This window comes from Anser cygnoides, chromosome 2, assembly GCF_040182565.1.
Source record: "Anser cygnoides isolate HZ-2024a breed goose chromosome 2, Taihu_goose_T2T_genome, whole genome shotgun sequence".
Taxonomy (NCBI): Eukaryota; Metazoa; Chordata; class Aves; order Anseriformes; family Anatidae; genus Anser; species Anser cygnoides.
In genome coordinates this window covers 2,877,163-2,901,408 of record NC_089874.1, presented here as the reverse complement: position 1 = coordinate 2,901,408, position 24,246 = coordinate 2,877,163, and the positions used below count along the sequence as shown (strand labels likewise).

At 47.9% G+C, this 24,246-nt stretch overlaps 1 protein-coding gene across 1 annotated transcript in view; it reads left to right on the top strand.

Annotated features, from left to right (window-relative positions):
- Positions 1–24,246, top strand: part of WNT9A (Wnt family member 9A) — a 56,742-nt gene that overhangs the window by 24,614 nt on the left and 7,882 nt on the right. The window contains exons 2-3 of the mRNA XM_066991356.1: positions 9,724–9,983; positions 13,669–13,931. Of these exons, the coding sequence (XP_066847457.1) occupies positions 9,724–9,983; positions 13,669–13,931 (523 nt within the window). The remainder of the gene's footprint in view (positions 1–9,723; positions 9,984–13,668; positions 13,932–24,246) is intronic.

Below are 24,246 nucleotides of genomic sequence, written 5' to 3'. Positions count from 1 at the left end.
TGTGTTGTCTGTAACCTTTATTTTTTGTTGTCACTGCCGCGCTGCTGGAACGTGCGTGCACATAGGGCTATCTACAGGCAGTGAGGGAAGCGGCTGTGCTGGCTACGAGGAGTTTCTTCCCTTGCTGCCAATCTCTGTGGTCTGGGCAAGGGCAGCTCCATAACTGTGGCATCTGCTGAGAACAGACCAGGCAGTGTTTGGGACGGACAGCACGATTTATACGACAGACAGACTGAGGAGGGGAGGAAAGGAAGAAGCCGAGTCCTGCAGTGTGATGCGTGCTGTGGAGCTGTTAAATTTGGGAGATAAGGCTTAACAAAGGGCTGGCCGAGGTGTTAGGGAGACAAATGGGCGATTCATTACAAAGTCAGATGCGTTCCCTGGCAGGGGTGGGTGGGAGAGACTGACACTGACACATGGCTGGCCGTGCTGGCGCTGGAGCCGTGTGAGGCATGCCCACGTCCCGGCGTGCTGGGGGCTGCCGTGGGTGGGAGGCTTGCTGGGGACGTGGTAGGGTGCTGGGGTTGCAGAGCTGGGGTGGACAAAGCGAACACGGCAGCAGGAACCGCTCCGAGGAAAGAGGGGGGTGCTCTGATCGTGTGAATCCATCTGCACGGTGTTGGTGGTGTGTGCTTGGGGTTGCTGGGATGGTTCATACTTCCTTCCAGAGTGCAGGTGGGTTAAATGCTGCACCCAAGGCAAGGTCCTGCAGTGCATCTCGAGCAGGTTACTGGCTCAAGTGCCGAGAACATAGCAGAATCACAGTGGGTGAGGTTGGCAGGATCTCTGGGTCCATCAGGTCCAACCCCTGCTCCAGCAGGGCCACCCAGAGCAGGGTGCCCAGGACCATGGCCAGACATCTTTTTTAGATCCCCAAGGAGCTTTCAAGGAGACGTAATTCTGCCATACAGGGTAAAACTGAAGGTCTGATCCCTGCATTACCCTGAGCAAAACTGCCCAGCCCTGGGCAGGTCTGCAGGGCTTCGGTGGGCTTCATGAAGAAGCCTGAGTGGTAGAGAGCCAGAAGGATGGACAGAAATTGCTTTGGGCACCTTGTGAAGGAGTGCCCTTACCCCACGTGGGATGCTTTCCATTGCCTTCTTTGTGAACATAACAGAACACCAGTGCAAAAAGCACAATTAGCAGACATCTACGGGGTTTATTTTTAGTCCTCACTGTTTACGTTTCAAATTCTAAATATCCTTTGCTTAAGGGCAACTCTTCCCAGACAAGGGCATGTACCAAGAAAGACCATGAACTTGGATTTCCTTTGCTTAGAACAGGAAAGCAAAGTTGTTGCTGTAGGTTTATATCACAGATGACTTTCTGCCTTTTGGGAATTTGGTCTTCATTGTAGGAGTAGACGTAACAGTTTGATGTGGCTTAACCCTTTGTTGCAAGAGAATTGTGCAAATGCTGTGTTCCCTTGGGTGATCTGTTAGATATGTGGTATTCTGGTCCTCAGCCCCACCAGAAATGATTCAAAAGCAAGGGGAGGGATGCTTATGTAGATTTCTGTAAAGATGATCTAGAAATGTTCCTTGTTTTTATGTTATGGGGAGCTGTTAGGCCCATTTCTGGATTAAAGTGAGCTGCTGTAATCCCCCTGTCAGGGAGGGAGCAGAGTTGCTGTGCTTTTTTCTTTTTTACTGCAGCAGGGATCTGAGGCCCTGGGATGTGGGGGGTGTCTGTCAGTGTAAACAACAACAACAAAAATGCCCCTCCTTCCTAAAAACAAAAAACAAGTCAAAAAAAGCCACCGCAAGGTGATTATGTTCCTGCTAGGAGGGGAAGCTTGGTGTTACTACAGGGCATAAACGTGTGTACAGTCATCTCTCAGCATTTCGTCCTATCACAGAAAATATTCTGAAAACCTCTTTCCTCCTTCCACCCCATGTGGTACTAAAAGGGTTAAAATAAACCTTTCATTCTCTTCTCCAGGCTCATTCCTTCATCTTCTCCCATCGCACTGCTCCCCTCTTCCCTCTTCCCTGCACCAAAACCCCCAGCTACGGGTTGCCTACGGTCTAGTAGGACACGTGCCAAGTAACTTTTTTTATAAAGCCAAAAAAAAAATAAAATAAAAATCAAGCAGTGGCCAGAACAGCAGGCAGGCGGGGGGCCAGGAGCTGTCCAGCTGGGGAGGGGGGCACCGGTGGGGGGCTGATTCGTGGCAGAAGCTGAGGAGGGTGAAGTTTAAAGCTGTCTTAAATTGGGAGCGAAAGCCCCTGCTGCTGCCTGGCCCATGCATTCCACTGGCACCGCAGTTCACCGGCTGGTTTTAAGTTGGGTTAAAAATCCCCCATAAATCTGGCTGATTGCTGCTTCATTCTTGAGAGGATGAAGGGGAGAGGAAACAATTCTCCCCCCTCTTCTCCCCCCACCTCCCTCCTCCAGCTCTGCCCACTTGCAGGCACAGGCAGTTCTTGGGGTCGAGGGACCTGGGAGCTCCCAGCTGATGGCCACCGGGTTGTAACAACACCACCTGAAGGTGTATAGTTTAGTGACACTTCCAAAGGTCATCTGGGAGCTGTTCAGCCCCTTCTGGCATGAGCCATATAAATTACAAGGGCATATTTCAAAGGCTCACAGAGCTGGCCCTACATCTGCCCTCACCCTGTGTCATCTCCTTGCTGGTAAATTTTGGCTCTGCCACTTGCCTAAAATAAGACGCCCCTTGCTCCCGTGGACAGGAAACTTGCTGAATACGGTTTGTTGTAAGGAGAGGGAGGAAGAAGGGAGCGGTAGCTTAGCCTTGTGGTTCAGGCACAAGCCATGGGCTGAAAGACCAGAGCTTGGTTCCTTCATCTGCTGTCGGGTTCCTCTGATTGCTCATGTCCTCCTCGCTGGGGAAGGAGGGGGGAGGGAGAAGGGAAGGCACACTTCCTTCAGGGAGTGCTGTCATTCATAACCTGCTCTGCTCTCCTGCCCTACATGGGTGGGAAATGCTGCAGCCGAAGTATTTGCTTGTGGTGTTTCTGGTTGCCACAGGGCAAAAATAGCTGTTGCTCATGGCACCTTGGTTCCATAGGTTGTACACAGGAATGTGCCTTCCCAAGAACATCCCCAGCTCCCCACGTCTCCATATCTGAACAAAGTCACGTATTCCCTGCTTTCTTTGTACTATTTTGCCTTTAGTAGCTAAACCTTTATATGCTGTGTGCTGATTTTTTTTGGTAATTTGTGCAGAAGTTAAGGGCATGCTTTGGCATGAGTTTATATGGAAGCTTATTTATACACACAGCAAGTGTTCTGTATGTGGGAGGCAACCCTCCCTGTCTTGCCCCATTCACAGAAAAATCCCTTCTGATCTGCTGTGAGAACTTCTCTGTTGGGCTGGTGGGGCCACCTCTCTTCTCGGGTAGGATGGCTGGCTTGTGGGGTGGATTTCTCTTGCTTGGACCACTGCATTCAGCAGCCTGGGAGAAGTCCTCTGACTCCTGGGTGAACTTCAGCTAAGGCAGGAAACTTGGATGTAAATGATTTCTGTGGTAATGCCTGGGTCTGAAAAGAGCTTACTGACTTGGGATCAAAGAGCGGTGAATGCTAGAAGCGTTGCTCCAACCTTGCACGTGTGAGTGTGAGAAGCATTCAGGAGGGCTGTGTGGGACAGGAAAAGCTAGAGATTTGCAGCAAAATCTCCTCCATCCCCTTAGCCAGGACGATGAGAGCCTGGAGGGAACCTCTGTGCAGGTCTGTCCAGGCAGAGGAGTGATTCAAGACAGGTTAAATGACCAAAGCCTACAAGAATCTACACATTTTTATCTCCTTAAAAAGAAAATCTGAGCATACTTCTTAAGTCTGATGGAGACTGATGCTTCCTTCCCTGGTAAGTGGGGTCTATTGGTCTGGAAATTCCCCCAGGCTGTAGTTTGTCTCCTCTTTATACTCCTGATTCACACATTGAGAAGCAGAACCAGGGCATTGAAGACATTTCCCATCCTTTACTTGCAAGGATCATGAGCGTAGGGTATGGCTGCTTTCCATCTGCTCCTGCCATGTGCTGCTGGAAGCATGTCATGTTGTAGTTGTCTATCTGGTGGGGGCTGCTGCTTGCTTCTTTGCAACCAAAAGCTGCAACCGAGTTGTGTGCGCTACTGGCTAAAGAGGACACCCATGTCTGAGGGGTTTCCATCTAGAGAAAAGCTCTGGGGTTGTGTACCATGCTACTGAGGAGGAGATAAGGATCAAATTAGCAGTTAGGACATACATGTCTTGAGAATCACAGCATTTGTAACTTAGGTTTCCAAATGTTTTTTTGTTTTGTTTAATGTCTCCAACGGCAAGGCACTATTGTTTGTGGAGAACGGCATGGAGAGTAAAAACGGGTGCGCACAAAACAGCGAGGTAGTTAGGATTGACCTTGAAGGATGTGCACAAAGGGCAGTGCTCTGTGGATGATGGAAAGAAGAAGGAACCAAATACCTTCAAGGGTTATCTTCATGGAGGCACTTACTTCATGCTAAGATTTCAGGATATTGTAGAAGCTGAAAAATCCTTGCTGAGGTTTGAAGAATACCTTGCATTATTTTTTTGAAGGGGTTCCATGGGACATAGGATTTTTATTTATTTTTTTGGCATGTTTTCATTAGCCAAAGTAGGAAATATTTGGTTTTGTAGCTTGGAGGACTGCAGTGGATTTTTAAACCAGTTTGTGTGGTGTTGGGTTTTGTGATCTTGATAAGGCGGCAATAGATGCTAATACCTGAATGCTGGGGTGAGCACTGTGTATTGGAGCAAAAATGCTTAGTTCTGACTTTAAGGAACAGAAAGAAAACTGGGGAACTAATGTTTTAGTATCACAGGGGAAAAGACTTCTCTGACTTGAAATGATTTGGGGCTCACCTGTGTTTTGCAAGCTCTGGCAAGAGCAGAGCTGAGTTTGGTGGGTGCCTTTTTGACAGTTCTGTCCGAAGGATGTTGAGTTACAGTGTGGGCACAATGGTGGCATCTGTACATGTGAATGCTTAAAAAAAAAAAAATCCACAACACACCACACACAGTCCAGAATGAGATGGTTGGCCATGGAAGAATCAACTGTTTTACCAAATATCTATTCCTAGTTTTCTTGGACTTTTGACCTGTTATATTTCAAACAGCAATTACCCTTTTTGGGATGGGGAGGGAGCATGGTAGATCATCTTAGGAAAGCCTCTTCGTAGTGTGGCAGTGGGGGAGAGAGAGGACAACTGTAGGTTGTTGGATGCAAGAACCAATTATATGCCTGGTGGTCCAGCATAACTCGATCTGGCTCCTTGAGTTTTGGAGTCATTAGTTTAGGTATTGCAGTGACAACGGCTAGTGTGTGCTGTTTGTCAACTTGTCAGAACCTATTTTTATTATTATTAGAAGAAATGAAAGAAGCAGTGGAAAGAGAAGAACAAGGATTGGAAGAGTGGCGATACCACAAGAAAAGCATTCAAGTAAAAAGTGAAAATACAATTACCTGAGTCCTCGTACAGGTGTACCAAAGATAAATCTCCCAGCAGAGGAGGAAGCTCTGGGATAGGAATGCAGTATTTCAGCAGGCTGGCCTTTGGGGGTGCATATAGCAGAGGTGTTTTCTCTCAGGAAAGCAGTTCACCTTGGCTCATGTCTCTGGCACTTGCAGAGGAAACTCTAGAGCATGTCAAAAATGAGAATACACTCACAGGTCTGTGCAGATGTCATCCTTCTGTCTTGTCCCCCTCAAATTCCCATCAGGAAAATCCCCAGTTAAATACAGGTATGCTTAGGAAAGAATGAGCTGATGAGGCAATGAAAACCCTTGACTTCCAAAATGAGCTGAAAATGGGATCCACCTGAAATTACCTCTCTGGCAGGGCAATGAGTCCATGTTGCTACAGGCACTTATCGGTGTGGGATGTGCAAAGTGGGATTGTGCAGTGCACAACCAAGGCAGCTGAATGCCACCAGCAGTGGTTGTGCAAACCTAACAGTTCTTGCTGCTCACAGCCAGTGATAATAAACCTTCTGGCCTCAAACCAGCAAGGGATTGAACTGGAAGGAGATCTGGAAGGCAAACAATGCACATGATGTTGCAAACTTCCTCTGAGATAGGCAATGTGGCACTGAGCAACCAGGTCCTTCCTGAGGGCTGAACAGTGCAAGCATGCTGCTCAGAGCAGAAGTCAGGTGAGGTGCACTGAGAAAGATCCGGATGAGATCTGAAGCACAGGTTGATTCCTTTGGCTTTTTAGCCCTCAGATTGCCCTCAGTTAAATTTCACAGTTAGAGCTTCCTGGGTTGGGTGAAATGAGCTATTTGGTCTCTGTCCTGTTTTCTAGAGGACAAACACCTTTGCCTGATGTTCAGCCCCCTCAATTCAAAATAATACAATAGCACAGAGTGCTGGCTGGCACTTTAATCATAATTATGGATTGGGTGAACATAAATATACGTATTAAAAATAGGGGAAAAGGGAGGCTGGCTATCGTGAAAGATTTTCATGGAAGAAACACTTGGTCTTTGTGAGGAGCTGAGAAAGCATCCCACTCTGACACCGTTGCCTTATGGGACCTCACTCAGCCTAGGTTGCATAAAAGGGCTTTATGGGATTACAAAGGTTCCATGCAGTGGCAGCTCCAAGGCAGCATTTCAGGTGGGGGCACTGGCTCTGCCTGTGCGTGTTTATGATTGATGCCACGCTCTGAGGAGTGTCACCTCACACTGCTGGAGCTGAGGCTGCTGCATGGGTCCCCCTGTGAAAACGGGCACGAATCCAGCGTCGGGAGGAGAAAATATGTTCGTGTGTGTTTATGCTGCTGGTTTCACTCATGGAGGTCTTCACCTGGAGGAGCTTCCTTGCCTGATGTTTGGAAGAAGTCCCTTTCCACTCTCCCCTAAATTTTCTCCTCCTCGTGTTGTCCTGGAGATGCTTTCCAAATTCACTTGCTTCTCTCTGATTCACAGCAGCTTGAAAGCCAGTGCAGTTAGCCTGAGCAGTAAGTCAGGCAGGGGCGGACAGGTCCCCATTGAGCTACATGTTGCACGGCTGGTTCGTCACCTGGTTGTATGTTATGTCCCCTTTTCTGTACTGGGCAAGGACTTGGGGAGAATGTGCTCCTCAGCATGGAGATAAGTCAGGAAACAGGCTGAAGGGGTGGAAAAAAGTGTTCTTCTGCCTTTCTTCCAGATCATCGTGCTGGAGGAATTATTTTCGTGATGTTCGTCAGGGGTGAAGTGGGAGTTTGCCCTCTGGCCCACCATGTGCACCTTGCTGTGGTGTCTGTGTGTCCCAGTTATCAGAGCTGGTGAGCTTCTTCCTGAGCCTTTGAAAATGGACATCGATAATTAGTCCATTTAATGCCTCAATTTCCTATTGTTTCCCGGGACCTTCCATCAGCTCATCGTAAGCAGGTGCTGGAAGCCTGTCCTCTGGGTCTGTGCAGCACATACATGAATCTGATTTTCTATCTTCTCCTTGTCCCAGGCTCTTTACTTTGTTTTTATTCAGGAGATTCTTAATGGGATCCCCTTAGAACTGCGTGCAGTTGGGCTGTGCTCTCAGCAAGTTTTACCAGACTGCTCTATGAGAAACCACACACCAAAATATCTGGAAGCCAAGCCTCCAAGGGGAGGGTGAGGAAGGGGCTCCAAAGCACTGATTGCTCTGCAGAAATCGTGGCTGTGGGATCAATTCCTGTACGGCTGCTCCCTGCAGTAACTGACCTGCTACGTGATATTCAGAGCTTATGTTTTCCAGAGCATGCAGCTGACTGGTACCAGCTCAGCTGGAAAGGTAAACTGGGCGAGGGGGAGCTGTGGGAAGTGCTCCTACACTTCCTCCCTCTCCTTTGCCAGCTGAGGGTATCCCTTGCACTAGTTATGGTGCCTGCAGGAATGAACCCTCCAAGAAAAAGTATTGACGAGGTCCAGGAATGAAAGTCCTCGAGATTTTGTTACAGGTCTCTGCTACTACGAAGCTTGGACCAAGCCACCTTTCTCATAAACAAGCCACGGGGGCCGGGTGACGTGCTGTTTCCTTGGGCAGCAGTCGAGCCCGAGGGTTAATATTTGCCTGTGTTTCAGATGGAGCTTGCTGCTTGGATGTATTTATTTGTTTTAGGAGCAAAAGTTTTTCTTGAAAAAAACTATTCTGGGAAACTTACATCGGTCACGCTAGTTTTCCATTTTTCCCACAAATCATTTTGACTCTTCATTTTTTACCACTGCAGCTTTTTTTCTTTGAAATCCATGTACTTTTAAAAGTAACTGAAGGAGAACATTTCCCTGACCATGTGCTTATTAAAAACAAAAACACAACTAAACCCACAAATTTTACTTTTTTTGTATTTTTTTTTTGCTCTGTTCTTTTGACCTCAGATGTTAAATCACCTCATTAAACAATTAGTAACAATTGTCATCTGTCCTCGACGTTGCTTGGCTGTGGCTCATGTCATGATTGTGTGCATGTTGTGCACGGGGGTTTGGGAATTCAAGCACCCTAGCTGTGGGCCCTGAGGGACTGCACTCCTGGCAAGATGCGTCCCATTGATTGCACCAAAATCCTCATTTTAAAAAAAGGACAACAGAGCACTGTTCCTGGGATTTTTGAGGGGGTTTTTAAGGGTTTCCAGGCTTGCTCTGTGTTTGGTGAAGTGGGTGAGCTTGTGCTCCACTTCTGTGCCCACTGCCCCACTTACCTTGGTGACCCTGGAGCGGTGGAGGCTGCGCAACCCCTGCTTGTGTCTGCCTGTGCAGGGCTGTGATGTTCCAGCGTGTTCTCAATTCCGGCTTTCAGCAATTCTTCCTTTTTGGCTGGGTAAATGTGTCTTCGGGACCTTCGAAACCCTACATAGTGATTCCCATTGACTGCGTGGACTGGCACCTGGCCGGAAGAGGGCAGAGCCAGGAGAGTGGGGTGCGGGCAGCCTGGCCAACAAACCGCTCATGAGCCCAGCAGATGTTCCTGCAGCCTCTCTGCTCCATGGGGCCGATGCCAGCCTGGTCCTTTTCCAGCAGCTCGTCACTTGACACCGGGAACAGTCCGCTGGCTGCTTTTGTTTCACATTGGAGTCAAGGACCTTGTGCTCGGAGGAGGCAGGGGAGGGGAGAAGGCAGCGGGACATATATTTCTTCAGGTCGTTTTTTAGTCATTCCTCATTAAAAGCTTTTGGCAGCATTGCCTCTGAAAGCATATCCTGCTCGCGAGCCTCGGGCTGTGGCTTGCTGGGTTTTACGTACGGATCTCTTCTGCTGAGGGCAGAGTGGCTGTACATGCTTTCTTGGCGTGTCCCTTGGGGTCTGGTGGGACAAGTCACCCTCTTCCAATTCCCAAGCTGGTTCTGGCTCTGCCTGATACCCGAAAATGATTTGTGGAGGGCACAGGAGAGTGGCTGCAGTGTTCTTGTCTTGCTGGTTTCCTGAGTTTCTGTGCTTATGTACCTTGTCATTTTTTCCCTATTTCGGTTTTAAATGAACTGTCCTGTGGCAGTTCTGAGTTTGGCAGGGAGGTGGCAATTGCCAAGGTCTTACATCCAAGCGAGCTCTGTGAGAGCTGGTAGAGAAAATTAATCCAAATATTGCTTCTTACCCTTCTTCTCCTGCTCCCGCCCTGTGCACACACAGCAGAGAGCCTTGCTGCAAAAAACACTTCTCGCCCCAGTGCTGGTGAACCCAGATGGGTGCTCAGCCACACTGAGCCTGTTCCCATCACAGCTCCCATGTCTGCTGCAGGCTCTATTTGTCTCCTCACCGCTGTGCCCCTCTGTCCCTCTGCAGGCTGACGGGGAACGAACCCCTGACCATCCTCCCTCTGACCTCAGAAATGGAGGAAGCTGCCGTCAAAGCCCACTACAAAGTCTGTGATCGCCTGAAGCTGGAGAAGAAGCAGCGCAGGATGTGCCGGCGGGACCCCGGCGTGGCCGAGACCCTGATGGAGGCCATCAGCATGAGCGCGCTTGAGTGCCAGTACCAGTTCCGCTTCGAGCGGTGGAACTGCACCCTTGAAGGCAGATACCGGGCCAGCTTGCTAAAGAGAGGTGAGCGGGACAGGGGACTCATCAGGGCTGCTGGCACCTCCTGCATCTGGCATTTCGCAGGGTGGTCTCCCTTGGGTGCATCCTCTGCTGCTGGTGGGTGGTCACCTCCCCAGAGGCTCAACAAGAGTTCAAAGAAGGTAAAGACCAGGGTAAAGCTAATCTCAGGTCATCTATGAAAGCACGCAGGAGGCAAAGCATGAGCCGTGTGGCTGCAATTTGTGTTCTTGCAGTGGCAAAGCAACCCCTGTCTGCTTCCTACCGCTGGCACAGCTCCTCTGCATGGGGGCTGGAGATGTCGGTGCAGGTACCTGCAGCCGGCTGCTCTGCTTGCTCCTCGCTCCTGCTGGAAGTCGAGCCCTTGCTGGAGAGGAAGGGGTTAAAGTTCCCAAAGCTGTGTCCTCTTCTTTTAATAAGTTCATTTTTTTTCTATTTATTATATTAATCTTTCAAGAAAGAAATTGGGGAAAAAAGCTTGGTTAGGGAATGGAGACAAAATGGACCGTTCTGTGCTGGTTTGGTGGTGTAGTCAGGGGGAACCCAATCATTATGTACGTCAAAAACTCCAAATGCTCCTGTGCTCTGCTGCTGCTCTGCCTGGGGAAAAGTTCCCTGGACATGCATGGGGGCAGTTCCCACAGCCTGTCCCCGCAGTGCAGGTGGAGGTGACCAGAAGCTGAGGAGGAGAAGGTGGTATTTTCTATCTCCTTCCTTTGCACAGCCTCGTATAGTCCAGTTTTCCTGCAGCCTCCCAGTAAAATCCAGTTCTTATTTCTGTCCTGAAGCTAATGATGCAGCAGGCCCATTTCGCAGGTGGCTTTCCTGGGACTCAGGGGCTTCAGCGACTCTCAGAAAGTCCCAGGCTCAGTGATGGAGCTGGACCTAGAAACCCAGGGTGTGACATGCTCAAAGATAAGGGCAGAGGTCTGCAGTGCCCCCCTGTCTTGCTAATAAATGGCAATAAATTCAGAAGCGCTGGGGCTTAACTCATGCACTGTCACTGATGGCGGTGGAAACAAGGAAAGTCCTTATGAAACCCAAGAGGTCCAGCCAGAGCTGCAAGACGTTTAAAAATATCTCTGCATGCCAGAGGAGTCCCTGGATTAGTGGCGCCTAGGGAAACCCAAGCACTTTCTCATGCTGACACCTGGAGGCCACAGCTTGTTCCTTCAGACGTGCCTGCCCCCGTGGACAGCCCTCGGCAAGGGGAGGGGGTATTTCAAAGCAGCCTGAAGGTTTGCCGCTGGAAAACACCAGCAGAGAACCATCCCACCCCCCTTGTCAGGACCCTGTGTAATGAATGGTAGTGCTGAGGGTTGCAGGGCTCTGTCTGCTGTCTCATTCTTCCATGTTTTATGTCCCTGCAACATCTCAGCCTTCCACCGATGCTGTAAATCCTTCAGCCGTTGTTCCCGCGGCATAGCACACTGTCCTGTAAATCTTTCTCCTCCTCTTCCGAGAGCTGCTGGTTCCTGGTTCAGCATTGCAGTGAGTGATACCCCAGGGCAAAGGGGTGCGTGTGCAGCCCACTAAGACACAGCTATTCAGATAGATCAGTGTGGGCTTGTTTTCTCTCCTCCAGGGCAGGACCATTGCAACTTTTTAAAGAGAAGAAAATAAAGGGGGGGAAAAAATCGCTTAAAGTTTCCCCCTCCATTATTCCACTTGGTCATCCGAACAGCTTGGCTGCTGGTTTGCAGTTTGGGCTGATGTGGCCTGTTTCTTAAAATAACAGGGGATTGTTTAAGGGACTTGTTATCCTCTTCGGATACTCACAAACAATTTTGGAAATGGCTGAAATGGGATAGCCATGGATGGCAGGCTGTCGATGCACTGGGGGTTAGAATGCCTGCATTGATTTAAAGCTCATTATCTTGTTACAAAATATCTCGGTGCAATCAAATAGTGCATGGCGGAGATGGCTTTAAATCTGGCCAGAGCCAAATGTCACATGGACTAGCTTGGAAGCTGCCTGCGGGTGAGATGATACCTGTGCTGATGGGCGCTGGGAATCTGTGGGGCTTTCAGTGATGGAGAATGGGAAGAGGAGAGCTGAAGCTGATGCAGAGATTGACAGGGGAAAGCCTGGTGAATGAGCCGTTCCTCCTGGCTTCATGTGAAACCTGGTATGCAGGGTGGTGGCAGGGCACCGACGTCCCTCGGTGATTTCACAATTTCAGTGCTTCGAACCAAGAGACCTTCCTGCAGATTGTGGATTTGTGGTGGCCGCTAAACTATGCCAAGCCCTGGCTGGCTGTTGCTAATTGCAGTGCCTCAGGCTCTCAGGGGAGAGAGTGTGCATGCCCTGTTCCGTCGAGGACTTTGTTAGCACTCTGGTACCTCCCCATGTCATAGCACAAGTAGTTGCAGTGGCAAAAGGCCAGTTCTACAACCTGGGAGCATGGAGGCTTTGAGACTCTCTTTAGCATCCTTACAGCGTAGCCTAGAAAAAAGTTGAATCAGCCTACAAAAGATGAGAACTGCTAAGGTGGTGTTTAGTGGTCAACATATCCATGAGTTTTTGTTGTTATGAATTAAATAAATCTGCTCTTCTTCAGGTGAGCAGGAATGGTATGACAATTCTTAACAGTTTGGTTTGAGACAGCCCCAGTGGGAGGACCAAGCCTCTGTCTCCTGGACTGGATTTTCACCTTTTTTCTGCTGACTTTCTGGACTGTGCACCTGGCAGTGCTATGGGAAGGCAGGCTCTGGGGACGGGCCAGCCTAGTGCCCCATGAGCCCGCTTGGACTACCGTGAACCTCCCAAGGACCAGTTCCAAAAATGATCTGGCAGTGTCTCTGCATGTCCTTGGTTGACACACCAGTTTACAGATATATCCACTACTGTCACCATCCACTTGTGTTATTTTTGAGTGGGGGATTTCTTGAGTCACATCCAAAGCTGTTCTGGAATTGCATCTCAAATATGCAGTCGTTTACTGCTTCCATAGCTGGAGAATGGGGAGCTATAAATACTGGCATGTTTGCTTTTTATTTTTGTCTTTTTCATTTGTATTGAATTCATTAATCTCTCTGGGCCTCAGTTTACCTGTATGGGGGAGGCGGATGCTGTTGCAACCCTGCAGGTGAGCATAGAGGTGTTTAAAATAATAATAACAAGAGAAAAAAAAGGTTGTACACGAATGGTTTGAGCTGTAAACAACTTCTTCAGGTATTTGGGGTACTGCCTTGAGTGACAGGCTGGCTATGAAGTGCTTCCAGTCCTCAGGTGCCTTTTGTTAACAATTTTGTTGGACTTGATTAGGTCCTGGTGACTTTTGTGAGGGAGAAGGAAACCCTCAAGGTTTCTACCCCAATCACCTGACTGGAAGTTAGTGCTGGGCTCCTATTATTTGGTGGCCCCTTGGTAGGAGCACTGCTGTACAGTAATGATGGTACCTCCACAGCCTGACCAGATCTTGCTCACCTCCTGTTCTTAGGTACAGACTGAAGAGTGACAGCCACAAAGCTGTTTATTCGATTTGGTTTTGTTTCAATCTTGGTTTGTGCCACCTCAATCCATCATTCCCTGTTCTCCACCACATCCTCTCCACCACCAACAATGTCTGTAGAGCTTGACATGTTCCGATGTCGCTCAGACCTTCCCATTATGCTTTTTCTACCTCAGTTTTTACTTCTTTTAACCCTCGCTCTGGGTGCAATTCAAGCTGCCTCCTCTCTCCCTCAGGCTTTAAGGAGACGGCCTTCCTGTACGCCATTTCCTCGGCGGGGCTGACGCACGCCATGGCTAAGGCATGCAGCGCGGGCCGGATGGAGCGCTGCACCTGTGATGAGGCCCCCGATCTGGAGAACCGCGAGGCCTGGCAGTGGGGTGGCTGCGGCGACAACCTGAAATACAGCAACAAGTTTGTCAAGGAGTTCCTGGGGAGGAAGCCCAACAAGGACCTGCGAGCCAGGGTGGACTTCCACAACAACCTCGTGGGCATGAAGGTGAGCCATGGGTGGGTGCGAGGCCTGCAGAGAGGTGGGGTTGGGGGACTTCTTGGTGGTGGTAGGGATTGTGAGGGAAATAAGGAAATAAGGTGCTGTTCTGCTTGGAAACGGGATGCAAAATATGTGGAGTCATCCTTTTTTTTTTTTTTTTTTTTTTTCCCTGAAGTGGTGAAGTCTTATTAGGGACTTACTAGGGACCCTGTTTTGGTCACTGTGCTTCAAGAATTGTACAAAGCCATTGGATAGAGAGCAGAGGGAAAGAAAAAGGACTCTCCAGAAAACACGAGCTGTGTGAAAGACCCCTGGCTTTTGCTCTTTTTTTTTTTTCATTTTTTCTTCTCCCCCCCTTATCCTGGAGGACTTGGAGGGTTTCCCACTCCTTACTTCATACTCCTCCCCATGAGGCTTTGTGCTCCTGCCTGGGGCCTCCACCAGGAGCGATGTAAAGAACAAATTATCTGCAACTGCTGGCTCATCCCAGCAAGAGATGAGAAAGGAAAGGACTTTCCACCTTCTCCCATCAACTGCTTGGATGTACCTAGCCTAGAGCTGCTCAAACACTAAAATCCCCCAGACTGGCCAGCACAGGTGCCTAGGATCAGTGTTTCATTGCGCCAGCCTCGAAGGGGGACATACTGTAAGGCTATAAATAGCCTTCAAGCCTCGTTATTGTCCTTGTGATTGGATGGAGGGTTGGGGCAGGGATGGGGACCTGGGTCTCCAGTTTCCCAGGCAAATGCTGCCGAGCCAGTTGTGCATTCTAGGAATCACCATCCCAGCTCAGTTGTTCCTGTGTGTATGCATAAAATGTCATTCCTCGTGACAGAGCTGGGGCATCAGAGAATGCCACCAGTGAGTGCTGGCCAGCAAAAAAGTTTCCCCCTCTCCCCACCACCAGATGCTCCTCGACAGCACTGAGATCAGGATTAGAAATATCCTGGATTTAGCTGGTGTCTGGCTTTGGCTGACAGCTTTTCTGCCTCTGGATTAAAAGGCTCAGTGCCTCTGAACTCCTGTTGCAGCTCTCTGGCGTGTGAAACAGGCTCTGCAGAGTGATGAAATCTGTTTTAATCCTTGTGGTTGATCGTTCCCGAGGGCCTGTCCTATAGCTCTTTGGAGTTGGCTGTGTAACAAATGGAACAGAAAATGGGGAAGGTGGTCCATGAAGGCTGTTATTTCATGCTGTAGAGAGCTGTGAGATGTCCCTGCTGTACTCCTTTTCCAGAGTTACATAATGCAGTCTTCTCAGAACCCAGATGGCTGTGGCTTTAGGTACCACTGACATGTTCTTGTAAATCCCCATATACATCTCCCCTCCAGCACTGGTGGGGCTAAAACACTTGCCCAAGAGATTTGACCTAACTCCCAGTGCTTTCCATCCCAGTAGCTGCAGGCAGGATGCCCATATGGCTGAGAGCCAGTCCCATATGGCTGAGACCCAGTCTTGGATTTTGGTTAGGTGGCCTTATTTGTCAGCTCTGCTCTCCACTGTCTGTGCGGCTTTGAGCTAAATGAACTCCAAGGATAAGCTGGAGGGAGCGAATCTCTCCATTCTGTCTGCGCTTTCTTGTCCTGATCCTACTGTGAGTTAGGCCCTGGGGCAATGGGAGATATCAGGGACTCTCTTGCATCCTCTGCCTCCACTTTACTTGGCACGGTCAGGCCCTGGTCATTGGCAGTGGTTTCTGAGCGCTAGTGTAATATCTGCAGCTAAACAGCTGAGTAACAGTTGTGACGGTTGTCCAGACACCGAGAGCCCTCATGGCAATCCAAGTCAGAGACCTTTGCTGCAGGTCAGTGATCCGGTGTTCCTATTTTAGTCCACCCACGCTGTGCCTGTTGAGTTGGTATTGCTGTCTGACAGCTTTGCCTTGCCTGTTTGTGGCAGTGGTTGAAATGATTTCTCTGTTTATGCTCCTGGAATAATTGTACCTTAGTGTGGTTGAAAGGCAAGCTAAGCAGCCCACCAGATTCACAGCGGCACCGCAAAGCACGGCAGAGAACAAGAGAATTGCATGTTAAGAAGGAAGCTTTTATGAGGATGGTGGTTAATGATCAGGGGAACATATATCTATGTAGTCAGGATTTGTGGATCTAATGTATTGGCACAATATCATGTCATTAAGTTGATGGTCGGAGATGTTTGAGTCGGAGGTGAGGCTGGCTTTGTAACTGCAAGGTCAAAACCTGCAACACTTGCTTCAGGCTTCAAAATGTTGAAACTGATTTGAAGCCTGAGCCTTCTTGGTGGGGTGGTTAGATTGTCTCTGGCACTGCTTACGCTTGGGTCTATAGTACTATCAGGTTTAATCCGCTTGCTTCCTGCCAGCCCTGTTTTTCACTTATGCTGCTGGTGTAACATTGGTGGGGGATGAGAGTGGTCCAGCACTCAGTACCAGGCTCCCTCACTGAGTTACTGATATCTTCCTTGACAAAGGCAGTGGGTGAAATATGAAATGATTCTATGAAACTTGACATGCATCCTTTACTTTTCTTTCTCCGGTTAGCTGCCCATCAGCTAACTGCTGTCGTACAGACTTACCAACCATTGCATAGCAGGAGATGCTAACCTGGTGGCTGTGAAGATCTAATACTGCTTTGAATTAACCTAGTTTATTTATTTTGATAATAAATCATGTATTTGATGTGAATGAAAAGTCATATAGAACGAGTGCAGATAGCCTTGATTTGTGCCATTTTGGAACAGAACAATTTTGAAACAGTTTGTTAAATGACTAAGTTACTCTCACAGACCTTGGTGCATTAAATATCCCCATGAGCTACAAAAGGATGATTTTGGTGATTTTGAGCAGGAGCTGAGATACAAACTGGGTGCCTTTCCCGAGGTTATGCAGCATGCTGAGGATGGAGCAGGAGAGTGAGGCCACCTCTCCCGAATTCCTGCTCAGCACCCGTTGTTTTTCCTCTAACCAAGCCGCAGATTTTATGTCTATTAGTGAAGCCATACAGGTATGAACTGAAACCTTAGCTGTGCTACACACTATTTTGGACTGTGCTGGGAGTGGACAAGGAGACTTTCTTTTCCAGTACTTTGCTTTGCTGCAGGAGCTTGCTGCTGCGCCTGCCCACGTTGGTGTAGGTACAGCCTATGCATGGATGTGTGTGTGTTTGCTGGGGAGTGGAGGAATATCTATCAAAGATATAGCACAAGCTTGGTGGTCTCTCACTGATTCTTAGCAACATATAATCCTTCCCGTCTAATTACTCCCAACCATGGCTAAATGTATAAATAGTCCCTTGAGACCCAGAAAAAATAGGACCTGTGCTTAATTGACTGAATTGGCAACAAACTCTTCCCTCCTGGTCGGCACGGCAGTTTCTCCATGGTGTCACGCTAGCAAACAATCCGCGTATTTCTGGGAGGGTGACATTATCCTATCCCACCTAGTTTTAGTGTCTCTTGGTAGAAGTTCTCATTTAATTATTATTTTACTTCTGCTTTTTACAACCTTGATGGGCCGACTATAATTTTGCTGCCACCAATGAAATAATCACAGAGCATGTTGTGCCCGTGATGGCTCACAAAGTTATATGATATGACCTCAATCGCTAATGAAAGGGTGAGCTTGTCTAGCGTGAGGATGAGGTAATTAGACCAGAACTTCTCCAGCCTTCTCTTTATTGAAAAGTAGGAGCTCTGAATAGACCACTTATTAAAAAAGCAATTTCCCTTCCTTTGCCAAATCTGCTCTTGCTCATTCAGCTATTCTTTCAGAGAGGTCTTGGGTGGAGAGGGTGTGTGCTGGGGGGAGCTGTCTATGCGTCAAGGGGATGGGGGGTGGTGGTGGTGAGAGAAGTCAACTGTATTAAAGCTCTGTTGCCAGCAATGAAGTTTCTTGGTTATATTAAATGAAGTACAGGCAGCCTTGCTAAGGCTCTCTTCTTCTTTATATCCTCCCCCTTTTCTCCCCCTTGTACACACAAGTGCAGCCCTCTTTTGTAACCCATTAATGAAAAGTCGGAATATTAGAGCACTCAATTAGTTCCACTGGGCTTGAGTAAGTGATGTTTTAATTAAATTTGCCTGGTTTCTCAGTAAAGTATCATTAAACATGACTTTCCAACTCTCTCTCTGGAGCGTTGCTAAGTTTCTTAATCCCAGGAGTGCTGACCTCTTCCAGAGGTATGTCTGGTCAAGCATGTCTTGCAGATCCAAGGGGCACTATTAAAGGGGGCTGCTATTACCCAAGGAAAAAAGAAAAAAAAAGTCATGTTCTCATTCCCTTTTTCCTTTATGCTTCCAGAAGGAGGGACACAAGCAAGCCTTTGCCTTCAGGACCCTGAAGTCAGGGGTTTAGCCACAGGCTGCTTGAGATCCAACAGTGCAAAACTATGGGAAGACAGAAAAGGAGAACAAGAAAATTCCCCCCTAAAAATTTCTCATCAGGCAGTATTCCCCTTTGAAATTGGTTCCCTTCATGAGGGAACCATTCCTTAATTATTTTCACACATCATCATCCCACGTGTTTTGGTCTGCACAGATTATCCACACAGTTTGGAAGGATCCTTGTCACCTTGTTGCTGCAGGGTTCAAGTCCAGACCTACCCCAAGACATGGTATGCCTGCATCCCCGAGACTGTTTGGGATGCTCTGCAGAGGTCTATGGGAAGTGCGTGGACTTTTCCTGCTGCTGGCTTGCTTGTTTTGGAAGTCCATGCAAGGAATGGCTTTGCCCCTTAGGCAGTCCTGGCAGGGATCTCAAGGGCTGAGCATGCCGTCTGCTCTGGAGATGGGTTCTCCTTATCAAGTAGATGTTTGCCCAGCTATCATCTGTCTGAGGAACTTCACAAGGTATCATGTAACGTGTTATCAGAGCACACCACCCTCTTCTTTGCTGTATCTCCATTTTACAGAGGGGAAATTGAGACCCTGAAAGATTAAGTGACTTGCTAAAGGTCACACACCAGCGTAGCAAAGCAGAGACTTGCACCCTGGTCTCCTGTTGCAGAGCCGGTGTTTGCAAGCACTGCCAATCCCATCTCATATGGTTCCCACTAGAAAACATGACACCAGTCAACCTCCAGAGTTTGTTGAACAGGCACCTTTAGTATGAATCTCTGTTTTTTCAACACTCTGAAAAACTGTCTAATAATTGCTCATTTTGATGAGGCAAATCCATATGAACTTACTGATTCAGTTGGTGCGTTAAAAAAAAAAAGATGCAAAATGCATCCTTTATGTGGTTTCTTCAGAGGTGCATTTGCAGTGTGAAATCTAGCATCATGCTTTAATTGAGGTACAAATCAAACCTAGCAAATAGCCTCTCTGAGACCAGCTCCTGACTTTGTACGTACAGATCAGTTTGCAGGGCCAGCACTAGTATTAATTGCTCCAGGTTATGACAGGTAGGAATGCACAGGCATGCTGTCTGGATTTTCCCCTCCTTCCTTCAGGCTAAGATTGGCTCAGCCAAAGTCTTTCTAAGGCCTGGAAATCAACACTACGGAGAAAAGTGTTTGCTCTGTCCCATAAGTAGTCTCAGTTAGTTGTTTTTGCAGAACTTTCTCAGCATGTGAAGCATACTAGGAATACAGAAGGTGAGAAAATTACTTTAATGTTCTCAACTTAAAGTAGGGTTATGATATTCTATGTTTCTTAAGTGTTTGTATTTTAAATCGTAGTTTGCTAAAATAAGAGTTGCACAGAAGGTTAGTGGCAAGGGAAAACTTCTGAAAAAACAGTTTGAGATAGGCTCAGTAGAAGAGCTTTTTAGAACAAGATAGAGAAAGGAAGAGAAGAAAACAAAGGAAAAGAAAATTTGTAGCAATCTGTGAAGCTCTTATACTTCAGACACTGGCGATGACCAGTGTTAACGCAGAAGTCTTTGAGTGGTTTGGGCACTGTGAAGAAATGGCTGTCGTCCAAACCAAATATTAATATTTGAGCTGAGACAATATCTAAGCCTACTTAAGTTGAAGGAGGATCTGTATGCCGAGGATGGAAGCATCTCAAAGCCCTGTCTGAAGCCAGGCTAGGCAAGGGCAGGCTTTTCCTGGATGCACTAAGGTTCATCTGCTCCCTCCTCTCCCCCGAACCATGGCGAATGGTTTGAAGCCTTGGAGCTGCAGACCAGCCATGACGACAGCGGAGCTCAAACCGAGGAATTCCCACGGCTGCGTCCCCGCTTCGGACTGCTGCTGCCCAGACGAGAGTTGTCTGAAAACCACCGCCGGAGCCCCGTGACCCAGCTGGGAATGAATGGGAATCTGTCCTCAGCATTTCAGCTAAAACACTGAGAAATTGTGTGTTGCAGCATGTCTGAGACTGATCATTACAGGGGCACTTAGTCTGAGCTTCGTAGCAAACCATTGTTGTGAGGAAGGATTACATGTTGCATAGCAATGCTCTGCTGTGATCCCTTTTCCCTATGGCTCTTATAAAGCCATTTGGGCGGGTGGTCCTGCAGTGCTATCTAATTTCCTCAGAGCAGCAAGCACCAATAAAGATGGTTCAGTCTTGCTGTATCATAATTGTTTTCCTCATTGTGCTTTTGTCAGTATTTGCTATTCTCACGACAAGATCAATGGGGGGTTTTGTTCCTAAGTCAAACGAACTAATTTGCTTACAGAGCTTTATTTTCCTCCCAAACTGCTGTCCTATTTGTGAGACTGCCAGAGCAGGTGGTTATTCAGAGGAGAGTGGGAGGACATAATTTCAATGTGTGATGCTACCCCTGACCCAGTGGTTGTCTTTGTTCAACTTCTCCTTCATGGTTTTGTACAGCATGTAGCGCACTGAGGATTCAAATGCACTGCTATGTTGGTGCTCCTCTGAGTTACTGTCACTGCTGACGTGTGGTAGTTGTAGTGTTTAAGACACGAGGGAGCATGAAGTATTTTACAATTTAGATTTAAGTTAATACAAGCATGTGGCAAGATAGAGGCACACGTGGCCACTTAGCATGGTGTGCATGAAATATGGTTATTAAGTGATGGTGTGAGCGTGCAAGAGAGGCTCAAGTCTATGTAGGATGGAGCCAGATCAGGCTCTGAGCTGTGTGATGTGTCTCAAACAGGACAGAGGAGCTACCAGTGGCTCTTGAAATAGCTGGTGTTAAAGTTTTGTTCTGCCTCATGCATCCTAGACTTTTTTGTTAGCAAAAGCTAAGTTATTCTGGCCTGGAAGTCCCTCCAGGTCTAAAAGCGTGATGTAGGCATCTTCCCATTTATCCCAGGGCTTGGCCAGAAAAGGCTTCTCCAAGCAATGTGCTGGCATTTCATTGGAATAAGCCTGAGTATTCTGTAAGGATGAGATGGATTTAAATGTCTCTGACAGGACCATTCAACAAGAGGAGGAAAGTCTTTGTGGAAGCTGAGGAATGAGACAGGAAACAGAGGCTTTGCCAAGATTCATGTTGGCTGGTGGGTAGTGAGGGGGCCCGTAGGCAGCAGTGCTCCATCACACGTTGCCTTGAGTAGCTGCATCGTGACTGACAGCGGCAGGGGAGGCTGTCTGGGGAAGAAATTTTTCTAGGATTTTCACCATCGCTGCCTCATAACATTCTTGAGCCCTTCCCTGCCCTTCAAGGAGGTTTATGGGGCGGTTGGGATGCACTGCACTTGCACAGTGGCCATATGAAAATCCACGTGCTGGATTTCATGAACTGGTCCATTCTTAAGAATGGAAACTTTTTGTGCTTTTGTTCACCAGTGCATGACACCTAAGATCTTCCAGCCACTGGTCAACAAGGAGCTAGAAGTGGGTCAGGAAAAACAAAATGAAAAGCAACAATAACAAAACCACAACAGCAGATTGGGATTCATTAGGGGCTTTGTTCTTCACTATTTAAGTCCAGGTAAAGAGAATGGGAATTGTTGTCTTAGGGCACCTGTACAATTTGGGATGCCCTGGCAGTTAGGACACAGCATGTATGAGAGACCTTTATGCTTCTGGAGAGGCATCTGGTGGCAAAGTGCAATGTTTCAGTTTTACAGGGCCTAAAGTAACTTTAGATGCTAATTTTTAGACACCTGAATTGCACCCAGAGGGTGGGATTGTGCTCACAGGTTCACCTATATAAATTTAGGCATCTCCATGCGAGCGGAGTCCCTAAGCTCCTGTTAGCAAGTGGAGATGTGGCCAGAACAGTCGGGAGAAACTGGCGAGCTGTTCAGCCGAGCTTGTGCAGGTGTCTGCAGTGCTGCAGGATCCCCTGCCTGCCTTGGCTTCAGCCGGTCAGATGGGAGTTTAGAGGTGTTTCTTGAATGTAGGCATTTAAAGTCATATGTCTGCCTCGGTGAGGTCAGCCCTGGCTGGATGGTGTGCTTCAGGTGCCTAAACCTACGTGTCTGTTCCTACTTGAAGGTCTCCCGCCATCTGCTAGCTGCCAATCCATCAGGATGTGGATTTCCAACACGTATTGTGCCGCATGTACCAGCCCCGTGTGGGTGCTTTGGATACACTGTACCTGCAGCATCAGCCCTCCCCCTGGGCTCTGGAGAGGTGGCTCCTGACAAGAACAACCCCCCGCTGAAGTTTCCTTTCTGCATTTCATGACTGTGCTTTGTTCAACCAGCTCTAAATCCAGCCAAGGCTGTGCACAGGAGTGTGCGTACCAGCCGAGACAACTTCTGCTGGTTGCTTGCTTTCCCATCCTGCACAATGGTGGTCGTCTCCTTTTCCAGGTGGAGCAGATGCAAGTGGGTGTTGGGGGAGGTGGAAGGGTTGAGAAAAGCCTGAATGGATGAATGACTGCAGTGTGTAGCCCTTCTGCAAGTATCTCAGCAATTTTGCCCAGTTTGCTGATGGTCTGGGCGTGAAATCAGGTATGGGAGCTTTGTTTCACATGAGCTCAGTTCTCACTTCTAGACAACCAGTGAAATGTGACTTTATACGAGGGAGAGCATGGGCGAGTTGTGTTTTTTTTTTTCTTTTTTTTTTTCTCGGTGTTGAAATGTGTTCTGTACGCTCTTGTCTAACATTGTGGGATTTCTTGCAGAGTTGGCTAGACACTTTGGCACGCAAAGCGTGACAGCCCCTAACCAAGCCGGCCCAGCTGAGTACTATAAGCAGTAACACATCTCTCTCTGTAACCCGTCACTTGTTTGAATGCTACTGTGTATTATTGGATTGCATTTGAAAAGGTCTTGGCTGTCACAGGAATGAAGTGTGACCATTGGCCAGGCTTTGCTGAAGGCCGTATTATGCATAGTGTCTTTCTAAAAATGTCTCTGTAATATCAGGATTGGGCCAGACCCCAATTCTGAGTCCATGACCTATTGCACATTTGTACATGGTGCTCAGCAGGACTCATGTAGCCAAATAATTAAGAACCGGATGGTCAGGAAATGGATTGGAGCCAGTCCTCTGCTGTCATGAGGCCATAATGTAGGCAGATGCCATAATGGGCAGAAGGGGGAGATTTTTTTTTCTTTTTTAGGTACCGTAGATGCGCAAAGGAAGGGCACTTCTCAGCAGTACCTTGTCAGGAGGCAGCTCTATAAAACACGCTCTGTTCTAACTTGCTATTTTAAGGGGTGGTTATACCTCACCCATTTAAAGTCAAAATGTAAACTATTTTAGGGGGAGGGAGAACTAGAGCTATAAATATCTGTTTATAATCTGTGGGCAAAATGCAGGTTATCTGTGACCGACCAAACAACGTGTCTGCTCTCATGTTGCCCACGGAGGAGTCCCAGTAGTAAATCCCTCTGGAGAAGGTGGGGGAGAACATTCAGATGCCATTTAAAGGAAGATGGATATGCTTTTGTGCCAAAGAGCATCTTTATTGCTACCTCTCTTGAAAAGGATGGAGTCCTTTGTTAGCAGCATTCAGCTTATGGGCTTGGGGTTCCTTACAGCACCTAGGGAGCTGGTACCACTTTTGTCTCCCTCTGAGATGAATAACTGATGAATACCTCTCTGTGCTTTCATCTCTTCCCTTCCTGATACTGCTTTTACTTCCCATGTTGCTTTTTCTGTTGAAAATAACCTTGTATTTCCATCCTCTCCATCTCCTGTGTGAGCACTGTGGTTCCAGTGGCTCTGCTCTTCCTTCTGTACTTATGCTTTGTGGTGCTCTTGCCCTTGTGAGTTATCCCCATGCAAGATCTAGGCGTCTTCCCATATGGAGGCTGACTTGCTTATGCTTTGGGAATGTCACACACAGGTACTTTCTGATATCTTGAAGAAATTACTTTCCTCCTTTAGGGATCTGTGAGATGAGCCTTATTTCTAGCAACAGCACCCACTGCAAGTATTTGAACATTGACATAATAAAATATAAAACTAGATTAAGAAAGGATGTGAATCAAACCTTGCCCTTGGTATTTGTAGTCAAGAGGTGCTGTA